This window comes from Mobula hypostoma, chromosome 21, assembly GCF_963921235.1.
Source record: "Mobula hypostoma chromosome 21, sMobHyp1.1, whole genome shotgun sequence".
Classification (NCBI taxonomy): Eukaryota; Metazoa; Chordata; class Chondrichthyes; order Myliobatiformes; family Myliobatidae; genus Mobula; species Mobula hypostoma.
This window is the reverse complement of record NC_086117.1, coordinates 18,754,354-18,775,894: the sequence shown is the minus strand read 5'-3', so window position 1 is coordinate 18,775,894 and position 21,541 is coordinate 18,754,354. Positions and strand designations below refer to the sequence as shown.

The 21,541-nt window shown below is 44.0% G+C and overlaps 1 protein-coding gene across 5 annotated transcripts in view; it reads left to right on the top strand.

The window, feature by feature from the left end:
- Nucleotides 1–21,136, top strand: part of LOC134359836 (adenylate kinase isoenzyme 1-like) — a 170,068-nt gene extending 148,932 nt beyond the window's left edge. For 3 of the 5 annotated variants that reach the window (XM_063073562.1, XM_063073561.1, XM_063073560.1), the window contains 2 exons: nt 13,995–14,186; nt 16,774–21,132. In XM_063073562.1, coding sequence (XP_062929632.1) covers nt 13,995–14,186; nt 16,774–16,842 — 261 coding nt within the window. In that variant the 3' untranslated portion in view covers nt 16,843–21,132. Of the gene's footprint in view, nt 1–13,994; nt 14,187–16,773 lie in introns of all 5 variants that reach the window. The other 2 variants (XM_063073559.1, XM_063073563.1) reach the window with 2 other exon arrangements.
- The last annotated feature ends 405 nt before the right edge of the window (nt 21,137–21,541 follow it).

The following is a 21,541-nucleotide window of genomic DNA, read 5'->3' as shown; positions in this document are numbered from 1 at the left end:
AACGGAATTAATTGTTTTTGGTGCCAAAAAGAACGATTAAAAGTCAGCGCTCATTTAGAATCCCGGTCGTTACAGACAACAAACCAAGCCAGAAATCTTGGTGTTGTGAAGGACTCCAACTTAAATTTTAACTGCCACATTAAGACAATTACAAAGTCAGCCTACTTCCATTTTAAAAATATATTGAGAGTTAACAGGCTCAGCAAGATCTAGAAAAAAATTCATCCATGCATTTATTTTTAATAGGCTGCAGTGGTGTTTTCACAGGTCTCTAAAAAAATCTCTCAGACAGCTGCAGTTCAATCAGATCACTGCTGCTAGAGTCCTCACTAACAGGAAGAAAGTAGAACATATCACTCCCATTCTCAGATCACTACACTGGCTTCCTGTCCATCAGAGGATTGACTTTAAAATATTACTACTGGTTTATAAGGCACAGAATGGTCTAGGGCCAAAATACACCTCTGATCTCTTGCTGCATTGTGAACCTTACTGAGCTCTCAGGTCATCTGGGGTGGGTCTGTTACCGTCCCCAGGGTCAAAACCAAACATGGTGAAGCGGCTTTTAGTTACTACGCTCCAGGTATCTGGAATAACCGTCCAGAGGATCTGACGTCTGCCCGAACTTTAAGCTCTTTTAAATCAAAGCTTTAGACTTTTCTTTTTGCTGTAGCTTTTAATTAGAATCTCCAGCACTGTAACTTCTATTTGTCATATCTATTTTTGTATGATTTTTGTTCTCTTATATATTTTCTGAAATTTGATATTTGATTTTTATATCTTGTTCTATGTAAAGCACTTTGAACTGCTTTGTTTGAAAGGTGCTTTGCAGATAAACATGCTCTACGATTCATGTTCTCAGTATTACTTATTTTGTTTTACTTGCACAATTAATCATCTTGTATGTTAGTTGTTTGTCAGTCTTTATATATGTATAGTTTTTTTTCACAAATTCTATTCAAGGCATCCTGTGAATGCCTGCAAGAGAATGGATCTCAAGGTGGTATATACATACTTTGATAATAAATTTACTTTAACAAGAATCAATTATAAAAGGGTCATTGTGCACCTCTTCTGATTTTGATTTCTATTAGAGCTGTTACAAAAATTAACGATTAAGGCCACACTGACAGATTTGGAAACTATAGGGATTGGAGTCCCATCACTGCAGACCCTCCACGAAGCTGTCCAAACCTTGCTCTCACTCTGCAATCATAGTGTGCAGGTCAGGACACAAAACTGCAAATGAGGTCCAACAATTCCCTGTAGACGGTCCACTCCCAGTAGCCAAAAAACGATGTAGAGACCCTCAGAAACACAGGAGGTTCTGCAGATGCTGGAAATCCAAAATAAACACACACAAAATGCTAGAGGAACTCAACAGGTCAGGTTGCATCTATGGAGTGAAATAAAGAGCCAACGATTGAGATCGAGACCCTTCATCATGAACTTCCCATTAGTTTACTTCTTTCATTAGTATGAACCCAAAATCACAAGATAGGTTTGGGTAAAAAGAGGGAGGAAATTGTGTTGGGTTGAGCTTGGGAATGGACTTACAGATAAAATGTTAACCCTCCTTTACACTGTGCTTTAATATTGATAGACCTGGTCTATGGGATCACAGGAAGGAGCCTATTCTGATTGTGCCAACCTCTCAGAGGGCAAAGTTCAAAGTAAATTTATTATCAAAGTACATATCCCTGTCACCATGTACAACCCTGAGATTCATTTTCTTGTGGGCATACTCAATGAATCCATCGTAGAAAATTGCCACAATAGAATCAATTGCAAAGCCTGCACCAACATGGGTGTTCATCCAGTGTTCAAAAGCCACAAATTGTGCAAAATACAAAAATAAAGAAATAATAATAGTAAATAAATAAGCAATAAATATCAAGAACATGAGATGAAGAGTCCTTGAAAGTGAGTCATTAGGTTGTGGGAACATTTCAATGATGGAGTGACGCTTGGTGACGCATTCACACAGTATTTGGCCGTTATCTGTAAGCACTTAGTCATCAATGGTTTGTCCAGTTGTCAGTTTCCATTTTAAGACTTGGGCTCCTTTGATGATATCCTGGATTGTAAGTTCAGCAGCAAAGTGACAGGACTTGCCACCTAACTTGAACAAAGTTGTCTGCAGAGATCCCACTATTGTGTTCACTTCTGATTGCCAGTGCCTTATAAAGTCTCAGCATTTCATCCTTGCATTCGTATTCCAGTCCACTTGAAATGAGTGCCAACATTATATTTGCCTTCCTTACCACCGACTCAACCAGCAAGTTAACCTTCAGGGCAGGCATTCACGACTTTTTTTATGCCATGGACCAATACCATTAAGCAAGGAGTCCATGGACCCCAGGTTGGAAACCCCTGCTTTAGGGAATCCTGCACGGGGACTCCCAAGTCCCTTTGCATTTCTGCTTTCTTAACGTGCTGTCCGAACTCAGGCACCACAGGCTGAATGGCTTTTTTCTGTGCTGTTCCACTCTACGTTCTATGTTTAATGCTTTTCCAGCATAGATTATGATCAGGTATCAGTTCAAGGGATTCCTGGCATCTAGTGAGTATGATATCAAGCTGGCTATCTGCCCATCGCACTGATGAACTCCCGCAGACTGAAAATATAAGGAAGTAAAAATCATAACTTTTAGCGTAGGAAAAAATACTGACTAAAGATTGAAACATAAATGTGAGGTCCGGTAGCATATTTAAGTAATTTTCTGCCTTTATTATTCAGCTTCAAAAGTGCCAGAGGACAGATTAGGAACATAATGCCTTCACACCCTGTTTGCTTATTCTCAAATAAACAGCCAAGGAGTAGGCCGGTACTGAGTTTCTCCGGTGAATGCTGTTTATTTGATATTGTCTCCAGTAGTGGGTGTGAGAGGTTTCGAGCACTTGTGTTGTTTGGGTGCGGTTCAGAATGAGAGCTTTCACCCAAACTCTAGCTGGGGCTGAGGTAGATGCTGATTTTATTCCTCTTCTCACCCTGTCTCTTGCAAAAATGCCATCCCCTTCTCGCAATTCCTTCGTCTTCGCCGCATCTGCTCTCAGGATGAGGCTTTTCATTCCAGGACGAGGGAGATCTCTTCCTTTTTTAAAGAAAGGGGCTTCCCTTTCTCCACATCTCCCCCATTTCACGCACGTCTGCTCTCACTCCATCCTCCCGCCACCCCACTAGGAATAGGGTTCCCCTGGTCCTCACCTACCACCCCACCAGCCTCCGGGTCCAACATATTATTCTCTGTAACTTTGGCCACCTCCAATGGGATCCCACCACTAAGCACATCTTTCCCTCCCCGCCGCCGCCCCCCCCCCCGGCTTTCCGCAGGGATCGCTCCCTACGCGACTCCCTTGTCAATTCGTCCCCCCATCCCTCCCCACTGATCTCCCTCCTGGCACTTATCCTTGTAAGCGGAACAAGTGCTACACATGCCCTTACACTTCCTCCCTTACCACCATTCAGGGCCCCAAACAGTCCTTCCAGGTGAGGCGACACTTCACCTGTGAGTCGGCTGGGGTGATATACTGTGTCCGGTGCTCCCGATGTGGCCTTCTATATATTGGCGAGACCCGACGCAGACTGGGAGATTGTTTCGCTGAACACTTATGCTCTATCCGCCAGAGAAAGCAGGATCTCCCAGTGGCCACACATTTTAATTCCACATCCCATTCCCATTCTGATATTTCTTATCCACGGCCTCCTCTACTGTAAAGATGAAGCCACACTCAGGTTGGAGGAACAACATCTTATATTCCTTCTGGGTAGCCTCCAACCTGATGGCATGAACGTTGACTTCTGTAACTTCCGCTAATGCCCCACCTCCCCCTCGTACCCTATCCGTTATTTATTTATATACACACATTCTTTCTCTGTCTCTCTCCTTCTCCCTCTGTCCCTCTGACTATACCCCTTGCCCATCCTCTGGGTTTTTCCCCCCCTCCCCCTTTTCCTTCTCCCTGGGCCTCCTGTCCCATGATCCTCTCATATCCCTTTTGCCAATCACCTGTCCAGCTCTTGGCTCCATCCCTCCCCCTCTTGTCTTCCCCTATCATTTTGGATCTCCCCCTCCCACTCCTGCTTTCAAATCCCTTACTCACTCTTCCTTCAGTTAGTCCTGACAAAGGGTCTCGGCCTGAAACGTCGACTGTACCTCTTCCTAGAGATGCTGCCTGGCCTGCTGCATTCACCAGCAACTTTGACGTGTGTTGCTTATTTTATTTATTTGTTTATTTATTTAGAGATGTAGCACAGGAACAGGCTTTTCTCTCGCTTTTATATTCTAATCCTCTTGAAACTGGGCAACCCCTCGATACCCAATTACAGCCGTGAGACCAATTAACCTGCTAAACTGTGTGTGGAAAGTAGAGCACTCAGAGGGAACCCATGCGGTTGAGCGGGGAACATACAAACTCCGTACAGACAGCGGCAGGATTGAACCTGGTTTGGCGGTGCAGTAATAACATCACACTAACCGCTATGTGTGTGGTTGTGGCTGAGTAAGCCTCCTAGGAGAGTCAAAGTTCAAAGTCTGAGTAAATTTATTATCAAAGTACATACATGTCACCATATACAACCCAGAGATTCATTTTCTTGCAGGCATTCACAGTAGCAAAATAGAATCAATTTTCATACATACAAAGGTGGGCAAACAACCAGTGTGCAAAAGAATACAAACTGTGCAAATATAAAATAAACAAACAAATAAATAATATTGAGAACGTGAGTGGTCGGAACTTGAAAGTGGTAACTTTCAAGCTTCTAAGAAAGTAGAGGGGTTGTCATGCCTTCTTTGGACTTAGTAGACCCAGGACAGAGTCATTGAAATGAGAAAACCAAGGAATTTAAAGTTTCATATCCTCTCCACCTCCAGTCCCCTTCAGGCGAGTGGCTCATGGACCTCCGGTTTCCTCGTGTAGTCAATGATCAACTCTTTGCTTTTGTTGACATTGAAAGGTTGTTGTCGCACCACTCAGCCAGTTCTACAATAAGGTTGTGTGTGTTTTAAGTCCCTTTCCACAGATTTAATTATAAAATCCAGGTTGACCTGTACAGGTGGATTTCTGCACTGTCATAGGTGATATCTTAAATGAGATGCAAAACTACTGACTTCTCAGGTGGAATCTGAAGGTCCTTTGTTACTAACTCAAGACCAGTCCCGTCTCCTGGTCAATATCCGTTGCTATGAAGGTGTCACAATACAGCTCATCCATTCAGCATCACACATGACGTAGAATACGTCGAGAAAGGTTCAGGTTGCAATTGGCAAAGCCTCCACCAAAGGAAAAAGGATGTTGGGAATGGTGAGGGTGGAGCGCCACGGGAGGGGTGTTGAACAGGTAATTAGTGCTGGGGCAGGGAGTGGCGCAGGTGCAGTCACACCCAGCCTTGAGCCACCAGACGAGGCCATTTGATTCCAATCAAAATGTTTCTCTGGTGCTTCCTGCTCCCTCCCCTCACCTCTCCCCTTTTTCCCAACCATGATTCCCCTCTCCCTGCCCCCTTCCCCCTTTCAGTCCACAATAGAGACCCACATCAGAATCAGGTTTATCATCACTCACCTATGGCATGAAATTTGTTTTTTGTTTTGCGGCAACAATACAGTACAATATATAAAATTAGGGCAGTAGTATGCAAAAATCTTAGGCACCCTAACTATGAATAGGTGCCTAAGACAAAAGCACAGTACTGTATGTCTGCAATACTGCTGCAAGCAAGTTTTGTCAATGTACTGTACCTCGCAATACTAGTGCACACATCAGTAAATTCTGTATGAATTAACTCAAATTCCACTGGCTTTCCCCAGCAGCGGATTGGTAGACAATTCCCCTCTCGTTCTCTATACGGTGCCTCCCTTAGTGATTCACTTCACCTCTGGACTAAAGTTAAGGGGGCTCCTTTGCAGTTTCTGCCGTCAGTGAAAACCAAAACCACTGCCTATACTGGAAACCTGTGGAAAGTGAAACAAGGATTAACAGTTCAGGCCTTCAAGCAGTGCATCTTCAGTATTTTCTGTTTCCTTCTGTCCGTTAGTATCTGAGTAGGATTGGGTAGTGAAGGGAGATCTGGAATCTTGAGAAGGAATGATAGAAATATTTCAAAGTTCAAAGCAAATTGATTATTAAAGTACATATATGTCTCCATTTACTACCCTGAGTTTTTCTTGCGGGCATTCACAGTAAAACAAAGAAATACAATAGGACCAAAGTATTCCTTCGTTTTACTGTGAATGCCTGCAAGAAAATATTTAGAGAATATTTATGAGAAGTGCCCTCTGTCTGGAGTAGGAATCTAGGAGTCATTTGTATATTTCTGAAGGGTTTTATCAGTTTCAATGCCATGGGTGCCTCTGGTGTTAATCTAGCAGTTAGAGTGACACTATACAGCTCAGGGTGTCTGAGTCCAAAGTTGTACTGGTTACTAGGTTAATTGGTCATTGTAAATTGTCCTGTTATTAGGCCAGTGTTCAATAGGTAGATTGATGGGTGGGTGATGCCCGTTGGTTGTTCTGCACTGTATCTCTTAAGTTTTTAAATAAACATCTATCAATAGTGTTTTCTATAATATTTCACTGGGATTCCTTCTCCGTGCTTAACTTTAGCCCAGAAGTGAAGAGAATTGCTGAAGGTGGTGACATATACAGATGGGAGTTGTTTATACTCTGCCTCTGGAGGAATCCTGTGGAATCCAAGTCAATTTAAGCCACGTCGCGTTCGTTGTTGTATGCTCAAGTATGCTGGAGTGTAGGTACAATTAAAACTTACCTGCAGCAACATCACAGGCATGTAGGTGCGAACATCACGCAGAATATAGCTTACTCATCAATTATTCAGGGCAGTGAGAGAGAGAGACAGCCAGTGCCCTTTTCTTTTTGCACTATCAGAGACATGTCCAGAGTAGTGCAGGAGGTGGCCTGTGATGTTCCATTGCTGAGGTCGGGTTAGGGTTGCTCAAAGCTCAAAGTAAATTTATTATCAAAGTACATAATGAGATACATTTTTTGCGGGCATGCTCAGTAAGTCCAGGAACCATAACAGAATCAATGAAAGACGCCACCCAACAGGGTGGACAAACAACCAATGTGCAAAAGAGAATAAACCGTGCAAATACAAAAGAAAAAAAGAAATAATAATAATAAATAAATAAGCAATAACTATTGAGAACATGAGATGGAAAGAGTCTTTGAAAGTAAGTATGTAGGTTGTGGGAACAGTTCAGTGATGGGACAAGTGAAGTTGAGTGAAGTTATCCCCAAGAGCCTGATGGTTAAGGGGTAATAACTGTTCCTGACCCTGGTGGGGTGAGTCCTGCGGCTCCTGTGCCTTCTTTCTGATAGCAGCAGTGAGAAGAGAACCTGGCTTGGGTGGTGAGGTCCTTGACGATGAATGCTGCTTTCCTGCGACAGTGTTTCATGTAGATAATGCTCAATGGTGAGGAAAACTTTACCTGTACTGGGGTGGGCTGTATCCAGTACTTTTTGTAGGATTTTCCATTCAAAGGCATTGGTGTTTCCTTTCCAGGCTGTGATGCAACCAGTCACTATACTCTCCATGACACATCTGTAGAAGTTTGTCAAAGTTTTAGATGTCATGCCGAATTTTCACAAACTTCTAAGGAAGTAGAGGTGTTACTGTGCTTTCTTTGTAATTGTACTTACAGGTTCTCTGAAATGATAACACCAAGGAATTTAAAGTTGCTGACTCTCTCCACCTCGGATCCCCCAGTGAGGACTGGCTCCCTCCTCCTGAAGTCAATAATCAGCTACTTGGTCTTGCTGACATTGAGTAACAGGTTGTTGTTGTGGCACCACTCAGTCAGATTTTCAATCTCCCTCCTATATGCAGATTCGTCTCCACCTTTGATTTGGCCAACGATAGTGTATCGTCAGCAAACTTAAATATGGCATTAGAGCTGTCATAGGTGTAAAGCGAGTAGAGCAGGGGGCTAAGCATATAGCCTTGTGGTGCACCTGTGCTGGGAGACTGTGAAGGAGGTGTTGATGCCAATCTGAACTGACTGGGGTGGGGTCTGCGAGTGAGGAAATCGAGGATCCAATTGCACAAGGAGGTTTTGAGGCCAAGGTCTTGAAGCTTATTGATTAGTTTTGAGGGGATGATGGTATTAAATGCGGAGCTGTAGTTGATAAAAAGCATCCTGATGTTACATCATTACTATCCAGGTGTTGCAGGGTTGAGTGAAGAGCCAATGAAAGGACATCTGCTGTGGACCTGTTATGCCAGTAGGCAAATTGGAGTGGATCCAAGTTGCTTCTCAGGCAGGAGTGGATGTGCTTTATCACGAACCTCTCAAAATACTTCACCACAGTTGATGTCAGTTCATGAACTTGATGGTTGTTGGAAATCTGACATTCCTGAACCTAATTCTGTGGGACTTCAGGCCTCTGTACCTCCTGCCTGACAGTAGAGGGAGAAGAGACCATGGTCTGGAAATTGGGGGATCCTTTATGATTAGAAGCCGCCTCCTTGAGGAAGCACCTTCTGTAGATGATGTCACTGGTGGAGAGGGCTGCGTCCACTACTCTCTGCAGCCTCTGACATTGCAGTGCATTGGAATTGCCATGCTAGGCTATGATATAACCAGTCAGGATACTTCCACTGGTGCATCTGTAGAAGTTTGTTAGAGTATTAACCATGCCCTGAATGCACAGCAGAGCCAGTGCCATCTTCAATTCTCTTTAATTGAATTGAATTTATTAAGCCTCTTCTGACTCTGAATTATTCTTATATTCTCTGTAATAAAATCAGGAAATGCTGCAGATACCCAGCAGGTCAGACTGTGCTTGTGGGAAAAGATTTCCAGCATCTGCATCTCCTCTAACTCTCACCCGCACTGTGGGTCTAATGTTTCCATTGGTGTCTCAGCTGCCCCTTGCGATGGTGGTTTTCGCTGTTTTGTCACTACCAGGGTGAAGATATTTCTTCTGAATTCCTAGGATGTTTTAAGCAAGTGGTATCTACCTGCTAACTTTGGATCTTCCACTGCTGTTTTCATTTTCAGGACATTGTTGGAGGATTGAGAGGAGACTTGAATAGAAATGAACGACATAATGACTAGTATAGAAAGCATAACAAGAGCTAACATAGTTCAAAGCAAAGGGACTTACACAATTCATAGGGAGCTTGACATCACTGATGTAGAGTTGATATTTCCAGTAATTCAGCTGTCCGCTATCCAGAACTAGAAGTCATGGCCTTAAGCAATTCTCCATTGAGCTGCCCTCTCTTTATGCTACTGCCATCGGTAAGGAAGCCTCAGGTCCCACACTACCAGCTTCAGGAGCATTTATGACCATTTAACCATCAGGCTCATGAATCAGCGTAGGTAACTTCACTCACCTCGACACTGAACTGATCACTGAACACAACTTAAGAACTCACTTTCAAAGATTCTAAAATTCATTTTCTCTGTGTTTATTTAATATCTATTTACTTATTAATATTTTTTGTATTTGCAGTTTGTCTTTTTCTGCACATCAGTTGCTTGTCAGTCTTTGTAAGCAGTTTTTCTTTGATTCTATTGTATTTCTTTGTTCTACTGTGAATTCCTGAAATCAAAAGAATCTTATATATAGTATGTAGCGTTGGCGCGTGGCCAAGTGGTTAAGGCGTTCGTCTAGTGATTTGAAGGTCACTAGTTCGAGCCTTGGCTGAGGCAGTGTGTGCATCCTTGAGCAAGGCACTTAACCACACATTGCTCTGCGACGACACCTGTGCCAAGCTGTATGGGTCCTAATGCCCTCCCCTTGGACAACATCGGTGGCATGGAGAGGGGAGACTTGCAGCATGGGAAACTGCTGGTCTTCCATACTATCTTGCCCAGGCCTGCGCCATGGAAACCTTCCAAGGCGCAAATCCAACGGATGCCCCTAAAAATAGTATGTAATTTGATAATTAAATTGATCTTGAACTTTGAACTGAATGTATACAAAATGTTGATGGCTTTTTGGATGTTAGGTGAATTGGAGAACAAGGAGTTGCCACTAAGGTAAAAGATAGTCATGATCTCAGATTGGCAGGGCCAATTGGCCAAATCTATTTCATTTCTAAGGTCCTTATTTAAAATTTGGGGTGGTAGTATACCAATGTAAGGATTTGGAATTCACGAAGTCCCTTTCAAAGAGGACTTGTATAAGCAGGCAAGGAAAAATAATTTTCTGTGTGTTGGTAAACAGTGGGGGAAATGGGGCTGATGGGATTGCTCTGCTGGAAGCCAGGCAGAGTGAGTGGGCTGAATGGCCTTTTTCAGTGCGTAACAAATCTACAACTCAATGTTCAGGCCCTTCTTCCTTGTTATTAAGTGACTCCAGTATAATGCGGCCCTTGGAACAGGAGCACTCAATGCTGCTCAGTAATTTTGTGGCTTTTTTTAAATCTAAAATTATGTTCCAGTTTTCCCCTGATATACTTAATGAAGTGAATCCAGGAAAATGAGATTAGCCTCAATAGGCTTTTGACAAAAGATGAAAGTGAATTCCAAGCTACATTTTCAATATGTGGCATGCAAAAGCAGCTTAAACACAGGATAATAGAGTCGTTCCAAAAGTCACTAATGACTCTTAAATCCAGCTGTGATAATTACTTCACGTGCACTGCTAGAATATGATACGTAGTCCCTTAATAATTGCAGGGTCAAAACTCTACCTCAAGGTTAAAGTAGTGCTGACACTGTATCTTATTGGTTGCTGGTTGACAGTACCTTCCTGTGCCATGTTCACAGTTTCTACTTAGTTCCATAATAAGCAGAAGTTGATGTACTTGGTAACCTTAGCTGAATTAGGGAGGGCCAAGTAAGTTCAAGCAGGGTTCCTGTTCCTGGTTTGCTGCCATATCTCCCTCTAGTGGCAAATAAGTGCAGGTGGAGCTCGGATGAGGATGAGCGACAAGTGACTAGATGCAGGGATCTGCATGTGGGTTTCCGCCAGGTGCTCTGGTTTTCTCCCACCCGAGGACGTACGGGTTAGTAGGTTAATTGGTCAGATGGGTGTCACTGGACGGCGCAGGCTCATTGGCTGGAAGGGTCTGTATCTAAATGAGGGGTTCCCAGCCTTTTTTTTAATGCCATGGACCAATACCATTAAGCAAGGGGCCAGTGAGCCCCAGGTTGGGAGCCCCGGATCTTAACAAATAAAAGCTGCTGGAGGAACTCAGCGGGCTGCGCAGCCCCTGCGGAGGGGAAGGGAATTGTCAGCGTTTCGGGGCACGGTCCTACATCAGGGCTCATGAGATGAGGGCAAGTTGTCAGCAAGAACCTCCATGTTTAAGTAGCTGGTTCTCTTCGGAAGGAAGGCTGGCTGAAAGGGGCAAGGGTTCACTCTGTAGGCACTGGTACAGTGAGGAACGAGGTGAGGTTTGAGGCCAGTCATAGGGACACAGATAAAGACAATGGCCATGTGGTGCAGTATCTGAGTTGTTTAGTGCAAAGGGATTTGTACCTGTCCAGGGACTGCTTGATGGGCCAGTGCAGAACTAGCTTCACTCTTTACACAGTATGTGCTGTGGGTGTTGTGAAAGTTGTGCCTGAGGTAGCTATTAAATGTGGGAATGCTTCTACCCTTGTACCCTAAGGGATATCAAAGTCACAAATTAAATAAACCAGACGAGTCTTTATGAGCCGTAGGAAGGTGGAGCCAACTTACCCCTCAGATGGGTTCTGTAGGTTCCCAGCCTTTAGGAGTACGTGCTGAGAGATGCACAGAAGCTTGGTGCAGCCACCACAAAGCATTGGCGGGGAAGCACCACAGTATAGAGAGTGCTTCACATCAAGGTGACTGAACCCCATGTTTGGACGATGATTTTAGCTCCGGGCCGAGTCGGAGAGCTCGGTTACAGGCCGAATCGAGGAAGTGAGGTCCAGGCCCCAGGGCATCTCAAAGTGTCTGAACCCCATGTTTCAAAGATGATTTAGGCACCGGGACAGATTGGAAAGGTCAGGGTGTCGGGGCCCGAGGCCAGTTTAGCTCGCTGCTCCGTGACGTTTACTCAGCTCTGCACTTAGCTGAGGGTCCGTGGGTGTGGACTTCGGTTCAAAACACTTTTTGTGCAATTCAAAACAACCTCTCCCTCAATGTCGCAAAAACAAGGGAGCTGGTTGTGGACTACAGGAGGAATGGAGACAGGCTAACCCCTATAGACATCAATGGATCTGGGATTGAGAAGCTGAACAGCTTCAAGTTCCTCAGCATACACATCACCAAGGATCTCACATGGTCTGTACATACCGGCCGTATGGTGAAAAAAGCACAACAGCGTCTCTTTCACCTCAGACAGTTGAAGAAGTTTGGCATGAGTCCCCAGATCCTAAGGACTTTCTACAGGGGCACAGTTGAGAGCATCTTGACTGGCTGCATCTCTGCCTGGTATGGGAACTGTACTTCCCTCAATTGCAGAACTCTGCAGAGAGTGGTGTGGACAGCCCAGCGCGTCTGTAGATGTGAACTTCCCACTATTCAGGATGTTTACAGAGACAGGTGTGTAAAAAGGGCCTGAAGGATCATTGGAGACCCGAGTCACCCCAACCACAATCTGTTCCAGCTGCTACCATCCGGGAAATGGTACCGCAGCATTAAAGCCAGGACCAACAGATTCTGGAACAGCTTCTTCCACCAGGCCATCATACTGATTAATCCACGATGATACAATTGTATTTCTCTGTTATATTGATTGTCCTGTTGTACGTAATTTTATTCTAATTACTATAAATTGCACATTTCACATTTAAATAGAGAAGTAACAAAGATTTTTACTCCTCGTGTACAGTATGAAGGATGCAAATAATAAAGTCAATTCAATTCGATGCTTGCGGTTATGGTTTGCATGATTTTGTTTTACCTCAGCACACTGGATGGTTAACAAGCTTTTTTTCATGGGTTCTTTTTTGAATTTCTTTGTTTCGTGGCGGCCTGTAAGGAGACGAAACTCAAGGTTGTACAATGTATACATACTTTGATAATAACTGTACTTTGGACTTTGACAGAGAGGGGCTGGGTTGGGTGAGGAAACCCCTCAGTTACTATAGCATCACCCCAGGAGGCAGCAGCCTATTGGTTTTGAAGAATGTAACAAAACACTACTTAAAGCGTTAACTATGAATGTAAGAGTGAAAAAGCATTGTGTGGTTTATTCTTGTAAATGATTTTTGACCATGAATGAAGTTTATTTTGATACATAAAATAAATTCTGTAGATTTCAAGTGACACATGCGTACAGCATTACAGCACAGTACTGGCCCTTCAGCCCAGGATGTTGTGCTGACCTCCTAACCTACTCTAAGATCTATCTAACCCTTCCCTCCTACATAGCCCTCCATTTTTCTATCATCCATGTGCCCATCTTAAATGCCCCTAATGTATCTCTCACAACATGCTGCAGGAACTCAGCAGGTCGGGCAGCATCCGTGGAAATGATGGGTCGACGTTTCGGGCCGGAACCTTTCGTTAGGACTGTAGAGGGAAGGGGCAGAGGCCCTATAAAGAAGGTGGGGGGAGGGTGGGAAGGAGAAGGCTGGTAGGTTCCAGGTGAAAAACCAGTAAGGGGAAAGACAAAGGGGTGGGGGAGGTGAAGAAGGAATACGGGGGAAAACAATGGGTAGTAGAAGGAGGCGGAACTATGAGGGAGGTGATAGGCAGCTGGGGGAGGGGGCAGAGTGACATAGGGATAGGTGAGGGAATCACCGGAAGTTGGAGAATTCTATGTTCATACCAAGGGGCTGGAGACTACCTAGACGGTATATGAGGTGTTGCTCATCCAACCTGAGTTTAGCCTCATCATGGCAGTAGAGGAGGCCATGCATGGACATATCTGAATGGGAGTGGGAAGCAAAGTTGAAGTGGGTGGTACTGGGAGATCCTCTCGTTCACTACTCCCCTAATGTATCTGCCTGTGTGGAACACAAGACGAGAGGAGTGAGAGTTTGCACTTTGATGACAGCACTTTGTCTGATTGGTTGCTTCTCTGCTTTCCCCACTCTGCAGATCGGACCACCTACCTTGCTCCTGTATATTGATGCAGGGAAGGAGACGATGATCAAACGTCTCCTGGAGCGGGGCAAAACCAGTGGGCGCTCTGATGACAACGAGGAAACCATCACAAAACGTCTGGAAACATATTACAAAGCAACAGAACCTGTCATCAATTACTATCAAAGCAGGAACATCATCAGGAAGGTGAGCAATGCTGCCTCTAAACTAGAGGAGCACCTACTGAGGGCAGACTTCCTCAGGTCCATTCAGTTCAATACTAGATGGCTCAGCAGGTCAGTAAACTGTGTAAAATAGTGGCCAAGTCAAGGGTAAACTCTGGGCATTTGGAGACTGGGTTGAGTTATCCAAATACGAGTTTAAGTGAGAATTCAATAACCCTTAAAGGGAAATCTGCTCAATCCAGTTTTTCTCTTTGCTGTTGTAGAGGCCCTTCCTTTGGAAAGAGCAGAACCAGGTGTCACTTCCATCGCGCTAGAGGAGTGGTCCCAATGATGGAGATACTGGAGGGTGGCAAGTGCTGGTTAATCCCCAAAGTAGCAGAGTTAACGCCCAGCAACACACACGCAAAATGCTGAGGAACTCAGCAGGCCAGGCAGCATCTATGGAAAAGATCGACAGTTGACATCTTGGGCTGAAACCCTTCGGCAGGACTCCAGAGGGTTTCGGCCCGAATCGTCAACTGTACTCTTTTCCATAGATGCTGCCTGGCCTGCTGAGTTCCTCCAGCATTTTGTATGTGTTGCTTGCATTTCCAGCATCTGCAGATTTTTTTCTTGTTTGAGAGTTGATGCCCATTTGCCTTGCTTTAGTATGTAGTTTTCATTGGATGATTTCCCACTGACTCCATGAACCCTGGGGGTGGGGAGAGAAGGGAGTGAGATGGGGAGAAAGCATGTAATGGGTCACAAACCTGCCCTGGGAACATCTCAATCCCTCCAACCCTAAGCAAAGTAGTTAAGTTAGTAAGACATATAGTGGCCCAGTGAGTGCTTATAAATCCTCGGTCAACACCATAGTCCTTCATATCGAGGATCAAAGAGCAACTTTATTCACCACATACATTTACATGTATTGGGAGTTTACCGTGGTGTGGCGTGCAACAAAAAGCAACATTTAACTATTATAAAGATTAAAGAATTATATAAAATATGGTGAAGCGTGTGATGGAATAAAATGTGCAGAACTACGTAAATAACATCGGTGTTTACAATGTAAAAAAGTATTATGAAAAGTGGTTTAAAGTACTTACAGTGCAGTGGCTGAAGTAAGTGAGGGAATAGCTAAAAATAATGGTTGACCAGATTAACTGCCTGGGCAAAGAATTTTTTTAGATGGCATAGTTTTAGTTTTAATAGCCTTATATCACTTTCCAGAAGGGAGCTTTTGGAAAAGGCAGTTTGCTAGGTGGGTTGTGGTGTCTGCAATGATTTTTCCCGCCCGCTTCTTCGTCCTGGATGCACACAAGTCCTGGAGGGACGGTAGATTGCAGCGAAAGGCCTTTCCTGCTGTCGGGACGGTTCACTGTAGTTCTTGTGTTGTTTTGAGAGGATGGAGGTGCAACCGCCCCTGATGGTCTAGCAAGGTAGGCGGAGCAGTGGCACCAGTGTGATTGGCTGCTGCCCTGTCCTTGGAGGTCAGCTTGATACACAGACCGTGTTTGACTGGGAGGGAGGAGACCGTCCTGTAGAGAGGCAGGATTGGTGCAAGCCTGGAAGCAGATAAGAGACCTACTGCTGCGTGGGGCCAGAGGGGGTAAAATACAGGAGAAAGTCCAGTTTATTGTCACACATACGCAGAAGCACTATGAAATACTGAATTCCGATAGTGTCACTACTTTACAGCACTGACTGTAAGATCGGGGTTTGATCGTGTAAGGAGCTTCTGCATTCTCCCTGTGTCCGCGTGAGTTTCCTCCGGGTGCTCCAGTTTCCTCCCACGTTCCAAAGACCAAAGTGGGCGTGCCATGTTCGTGCCGGAAGCATGTAAAATTTGCAGGCCACCCAGCACGATCCTTGCTGATCTGATTTGGCGCAAACCGCACATCTCTCTCTATGCCTCGATGTGCATGTGACCAGTAAAGCTAATTTTACATCAGCACTTAGCTTCCCATAAGCAGCATTCACAAGCAAAGTGTAAGTAGTGCACAACTTTTATAAGAAAGAACAGAAAAAAATGAGGTCCATTGCAGTGCAATGATGTCATGATGTTTCTATACAGATAGACTGTATGCTGTTGACATCATAGTCAAAATTCTCTGAAGTCCCTTAGTGACACCAACTCCTTAATGGTTTCAGGCTGATGGTAGTCATAGTTCCAAAAGGAATTGCAGCTGCCACCCCAATAGAATTGATAGCCATTCTGATAAAGTCAATAAACTGGTGAAGCCGTATCTAAGCTGCGCTGGCAGACCTTGACCTAATGAGACATGGGGCAATGTGCCAGTAACAATTCTTCCATCAGTCCCTGGAAAGGCAAAGCAACCTTTTACCTGTAATTTTCCAGCCAAACAGCCTGTGTGTGTTTTTTTAGGAGAGTTTTGGAGTAATTCAGAGATCTCACAGTCATAAGCTAGCACTCACGTATCAGCAAAGGCTAAGTCCAGTATTGGGGAGTGCCGCCTATCGAGCCTACGGGTACTTCAGGAGAGGGCAGGGGCCATGGAGGCGTGGGGTTTTTGGTAGTAGCACGGAATTGTATTGAAGTACCTTTAAAGAAGGATTTCTCAATTTCCTCAATTACTGACTGCTTTTCTTCCTCCCTGACACATTAGATAAACGCAGAGGGCACAGTGGATGAAGTCTTCGCTCAAGTTGCGACCGCCCTTGATGCATTGAAGTGATCAGAAGACTAAAAAATACTCCTCCTCTCCCCTTGCTCCCTAGCAAAGCCTTTATTCCCCTCCCCCATTTAACTTTCAACCAATCACGGACAAATGTTACAAAGAAAGAAGCATTATTGGTTAATTTGACAGGTGGCTGGCAGTCCAAGATTTTTTCATCTGAGAAGCTGTTGGGATCTATTTCTGCATTGTTTGCGGTCACTGTCAGTATTTGGGGTCACTGAATATCCAATGAAATAGTGTCACCAACACCGGGCTGTGAAACACTGTCTGGAGAGGAGAATGGGGGTTTAACCACCATCTGATGTTAAGATGAACCCACCACAATGAGCCACAATTCAATCCCACATGTCATTGCTTTGCATTCCAAGGTCCTACATCGAGCCAGAAGAGAGATGAGTTCAGATGTGTCACAGGTATTGATAAGTTTGAAACTGATAGATTATCTATCAAGAAGTATTAGCAACAGAAAATACCATCAGTCATTATTTTGCTCCCCAAGACAGTTTGCTGAGGTCACTTTTGGGTATTTTCTGTAACTCGTGTTATTTTTGGCACATTATGAAGCAGTGATTTCTACGCCAGGCTGCATTTATATTTTTGTACGAAACTGGCTGAGAATGTTAAACTGATCTCTTTTCTTCATCAGCAGTAGACTTGTGAACGAAAGCTTCGCACAGATTAGCTTTCCTCTGAGCTCTGGATCTGGCAGCTGCTAGAGGAGGCTTTTTTAATGCGTTAGCTACTACAGGGTACAACTTTAACCTTTGTCACTTGTGAGAGAGTAATGTGTGATGTGCTCTGTTTCCAAAATCAAGGTCGGTGAACTGAATTTCAGAACCAGAGCACTTTACACATGAGCCAAAATATCAAAGGCTGAGCACGTATAGATAAGGAATTTGTGCCCCCTGTATCCTTACAATTAACTTAAAATTTACCGTACAAAATGTTCTGTAGCTCCTAGAATGGTTATGATTGGAATATTTAACTGAAATATTGTGAACCATTTGGGCACAGTGTGCCTTGTGCCTTTACTATTTCCATTTCTTTTACTTTCATTATGTTTGTTTATTTATTTCATCTTAAAGAGTCTTGTCCAGGAACTTAAAATATCACTCTCCTTACACTCTGGTTTTTCCTTCAAATGGGAGAAATCACCTTAACAAACTGCTGGGTTTTCATTAGTTACAGATGAAAGCAGAGATAGCCAGATAATCCATACCTGTGTGCACCAAAGACAAATGCCCAATAGGGCCACTCAGTGATGAGTTGAAACATGAGGGACTTTCCTGAGACGGCCTGTCCCAGAGCCAAGACCAGCCAGAAAATTCAAAGTGGATTTGGGAACCACAGAGGTTGACTGTTCTGTACCCCCCCCTCCCCACCCACACCAACCTGTGCCACCATCCTGTAAAATCCCTACTTTAGAGCCATCCACCTGTCTTGGCTCCACATCCTGTGACTTTTGTGTGAAGTTCCAGAGTACAATTCTAGTTCAAATACAAATCCTCTCAACATTAACGAAAGGTGGCATTCTCCAGCTTTTGTGAAGATTGCACCTTGTGTCAGTAGTCTACGTCCGATCCTCTCCATCTTCCCAGACCTGTGCTCCTCACAACCACTCCTGTCTGTTACTCTATTCAAGATTCAATGTCAGTGGTTATTTTTTTTTAAAAAGTGATCAAAATATTAACTTTATTGCATTAGTAACCTGTCTGAAATTCTGGGGCTTGCGAGTTGAAGACCGGATGCAGTATATCCCTGCTGTGCTAGCATGCTCTGAGAATCAGGTGCAGGAAACTAAACCTGACAGCCTTACTGTGTGGGCACAGCCCACCAGAGAGTTCAGTCTGCAAAATGTTTTATGTAGAAGAGCTACAGTATATTTGTTGCAGTATTTGGAGTCTCGATATGTCTTTGCCACGTGAGTCGTTAGGACATTCAGCAGCTGCAGGCTCCTCTGCCAGAAACATCGACTGTTCGCCTCCACGGATGCTGCCTGTTCTGCTGAGTTCCTCCTGTGTTTTCCTTTGGATTTCCAGCATCTGTGGAATTCTTAGTCTTTATGATGAGCATCATCATCTTTCTATTTACTCTTAAAGTGGTTGCATTTTGGCGTACGTTTCCTGTGCAGTATTTTAATAGGCGACTTGGTGAAGATGGAGGAGTTCTTGGTCTCTGATAAAAATTAAACATAGAATGTTTGTTTTTCCAAAAACGTGGCATATGTTATTGATAAATGAGCATTTTGCTCTTGTTATCCATTCAATTCCTAACTACTGTTCTTCATTCAATTGTTAAAAACTTCACACTAGTCCATCATTGTGTTTATACCTCACCAAATATTACACATTTATCCAAAGCAATGATGATTCATAAAAGTTGTAGCCAATTGTAGATACTTTAGTTCGTTCTCTCTCTCTCTCTCTCTCTCTCTCTCTGTTGACAAACAAATCAGCAATATTGTTTTTCTAATGCTGTTGCAAACCTAAACTTGTACCAGTATTTTTTTGGAGCCTCAACTGATGGGTGATTTGGAGGAGGTGACTGAATGTAAATTTAATAAAACAGAACTGACCTCAGTGTGTTGAATGAAGCTTCTGAGTAATGACTTGGCATGCTTGGCTTTTGTACTGCGTTAGCAAAACTGCCTTCTATTTCCATCAATGCACCTTGCTGAGAAATAGAAACCTTGCAAAAGGCCACTTCTCTTGGGACTCTGAGGCCAAAGGAGCTCGGGATGTTACATAATGACTGCCAACCTGAATGCAACTCTTCAAATGGGCACTAGACTACTGCCTTGGAGAAACACAGAGGCACAGTGAGAGAATACTACACTCAGGTTGTGGCTGTGGTCAAAGCATTATACTGATTTTAGAACAGGGGTCCCTATCTTGTTTTTTTTTGTGCCATGGACCCCTGTTTTAAATGGAAATGTTACAATATCCTCTTCCTTTGCTGTCTCTCCCAAGGCCTTTGTACCCCAGTTTGATTTTCAGCCTGCTATGTCCAGTGTTATTAGGAAAGAAACGTTATGGAATCAGTTGATGGATGAGAGAAATCGAAGAACGTTTCATCTGAGGAGTTGTATGAATCCACTTCTGCGTCATGTTGCTGTCATTGGTAATCTATATCATTACACAGGGCTGTGGAATGCCACTCGTTAAATCTCTTTCTGTTTTGACAGATACCTCTGAAAAACATAGGAACAGAGTTTGGGCTGTTCACCCCCCCACTCCCCAAACCTGTTCTACCATCCGGTAGAATCTCTGTTTTTATTGCCATCCACCTGCGGAGTCTCCATGTTATTTGCTGTCCTTGTGACTTCTGTAGAAAGTCCCATAGTAAGCAATCCACTCTGGTTAAAATACAAATCCTCTCAGCTTTTATGAAAGAGCACCTGCATTTTTTTTTTTGCTTACTAAGACAAACAACCAACGGGGATCTCCAAAAAATCTTGCCGAGTTGGAATGAAAGGTATCAACCTGAATTGTTAACTCTGTGCCTGTCTCTGCAGATGCTGCCTGACCTGCTGAGTACTTAGAACATTTTCTATTTTTATTTCAGATTTTGGGCATCTGCATTTCTGTTTTTGCTTTCCAAGACACTTCAGAAGTTGTCAATAAGACATTCTGGGATGTAATCTTAAAGACAAGAGACTCTGCAGATACAGGACATCTTTAGGAACATGCACAAAATGCTGGAGGAACTCGGCACATCAGGCAGGGGATATGGAGGGGATTAAACAGGCCAAGACCTTCATCAGTCCACAACTGTCCATGATGAGGCCAAACTCAGGCTGGAGGAGCAACAACCCATAATCCTTCTGTGTAGCCTCTAACCTGATAGCATGAACATCGATTTCTCGAACTTCCGGTAATTTCTTCCCTCTGCCTCCTCTCTTTATCCATTCCCCATTCTGATCACTCTCTCAGCGCTTCTCATCTCTGTACTTGCCCATCATGCCCCTCCTGTTCCCTGTCTCCTCACCTTTCTTCCATGGTCCACTATTAGATTCCTTCAGCGCTTTACCTCTTCCACCTATCACCTCTAAGCTTTGTACTTCACCCCTCCACCTTCCACCTTGCCCGGTCGGCCTATCACTTGCCGCCTTCTCCTGCTTGCCCTTCCCCACTTTCTGCCCCCTTCCTTTCCGATGCTGATGAAAGGTCTTCTGAAGCATTGACTGTTTACTCCCCTCCATAGACGCTGCTCCAGAGTTTTGTGCTTGTTACTGGGGTGACACCTCATGTGAAAGTTCTGAATAATGGCAGATCTTTATCTTGGATTCATCTGTTGCAATAAGAGTTTGGGGGGTGGGGGCAGGGTGGGGTGGGGTCATCACACAAATCTGATGCAGTGAGTACATTAAACCTTTTCAGCCACCAGAGATACCTGCAGCTCCTTAAATTGGCCCATGCACTACAGGTACAATACAGGTCAGTTTAAAATTTTGCAACAAAACCGTGCCTGATCAGGGTCTGCCAATGCACTGAGAACCTGGTTCATAAAATGGCTGCCTCCAATAACAATCCCTGATACTCAGGAGCTTTTCATCTTGTTGGAAGTTGGATTGCTAAGCGAGTTTCTTGTTTTCAAGAAACAATATCCCCATCCTTTCAGTCATTCTGGAGGCTGGTGTTTGGTTCTGAAAAGCCAAAATGAATGACAGGGTGCATGCTCTCTCCTCACAACCTGT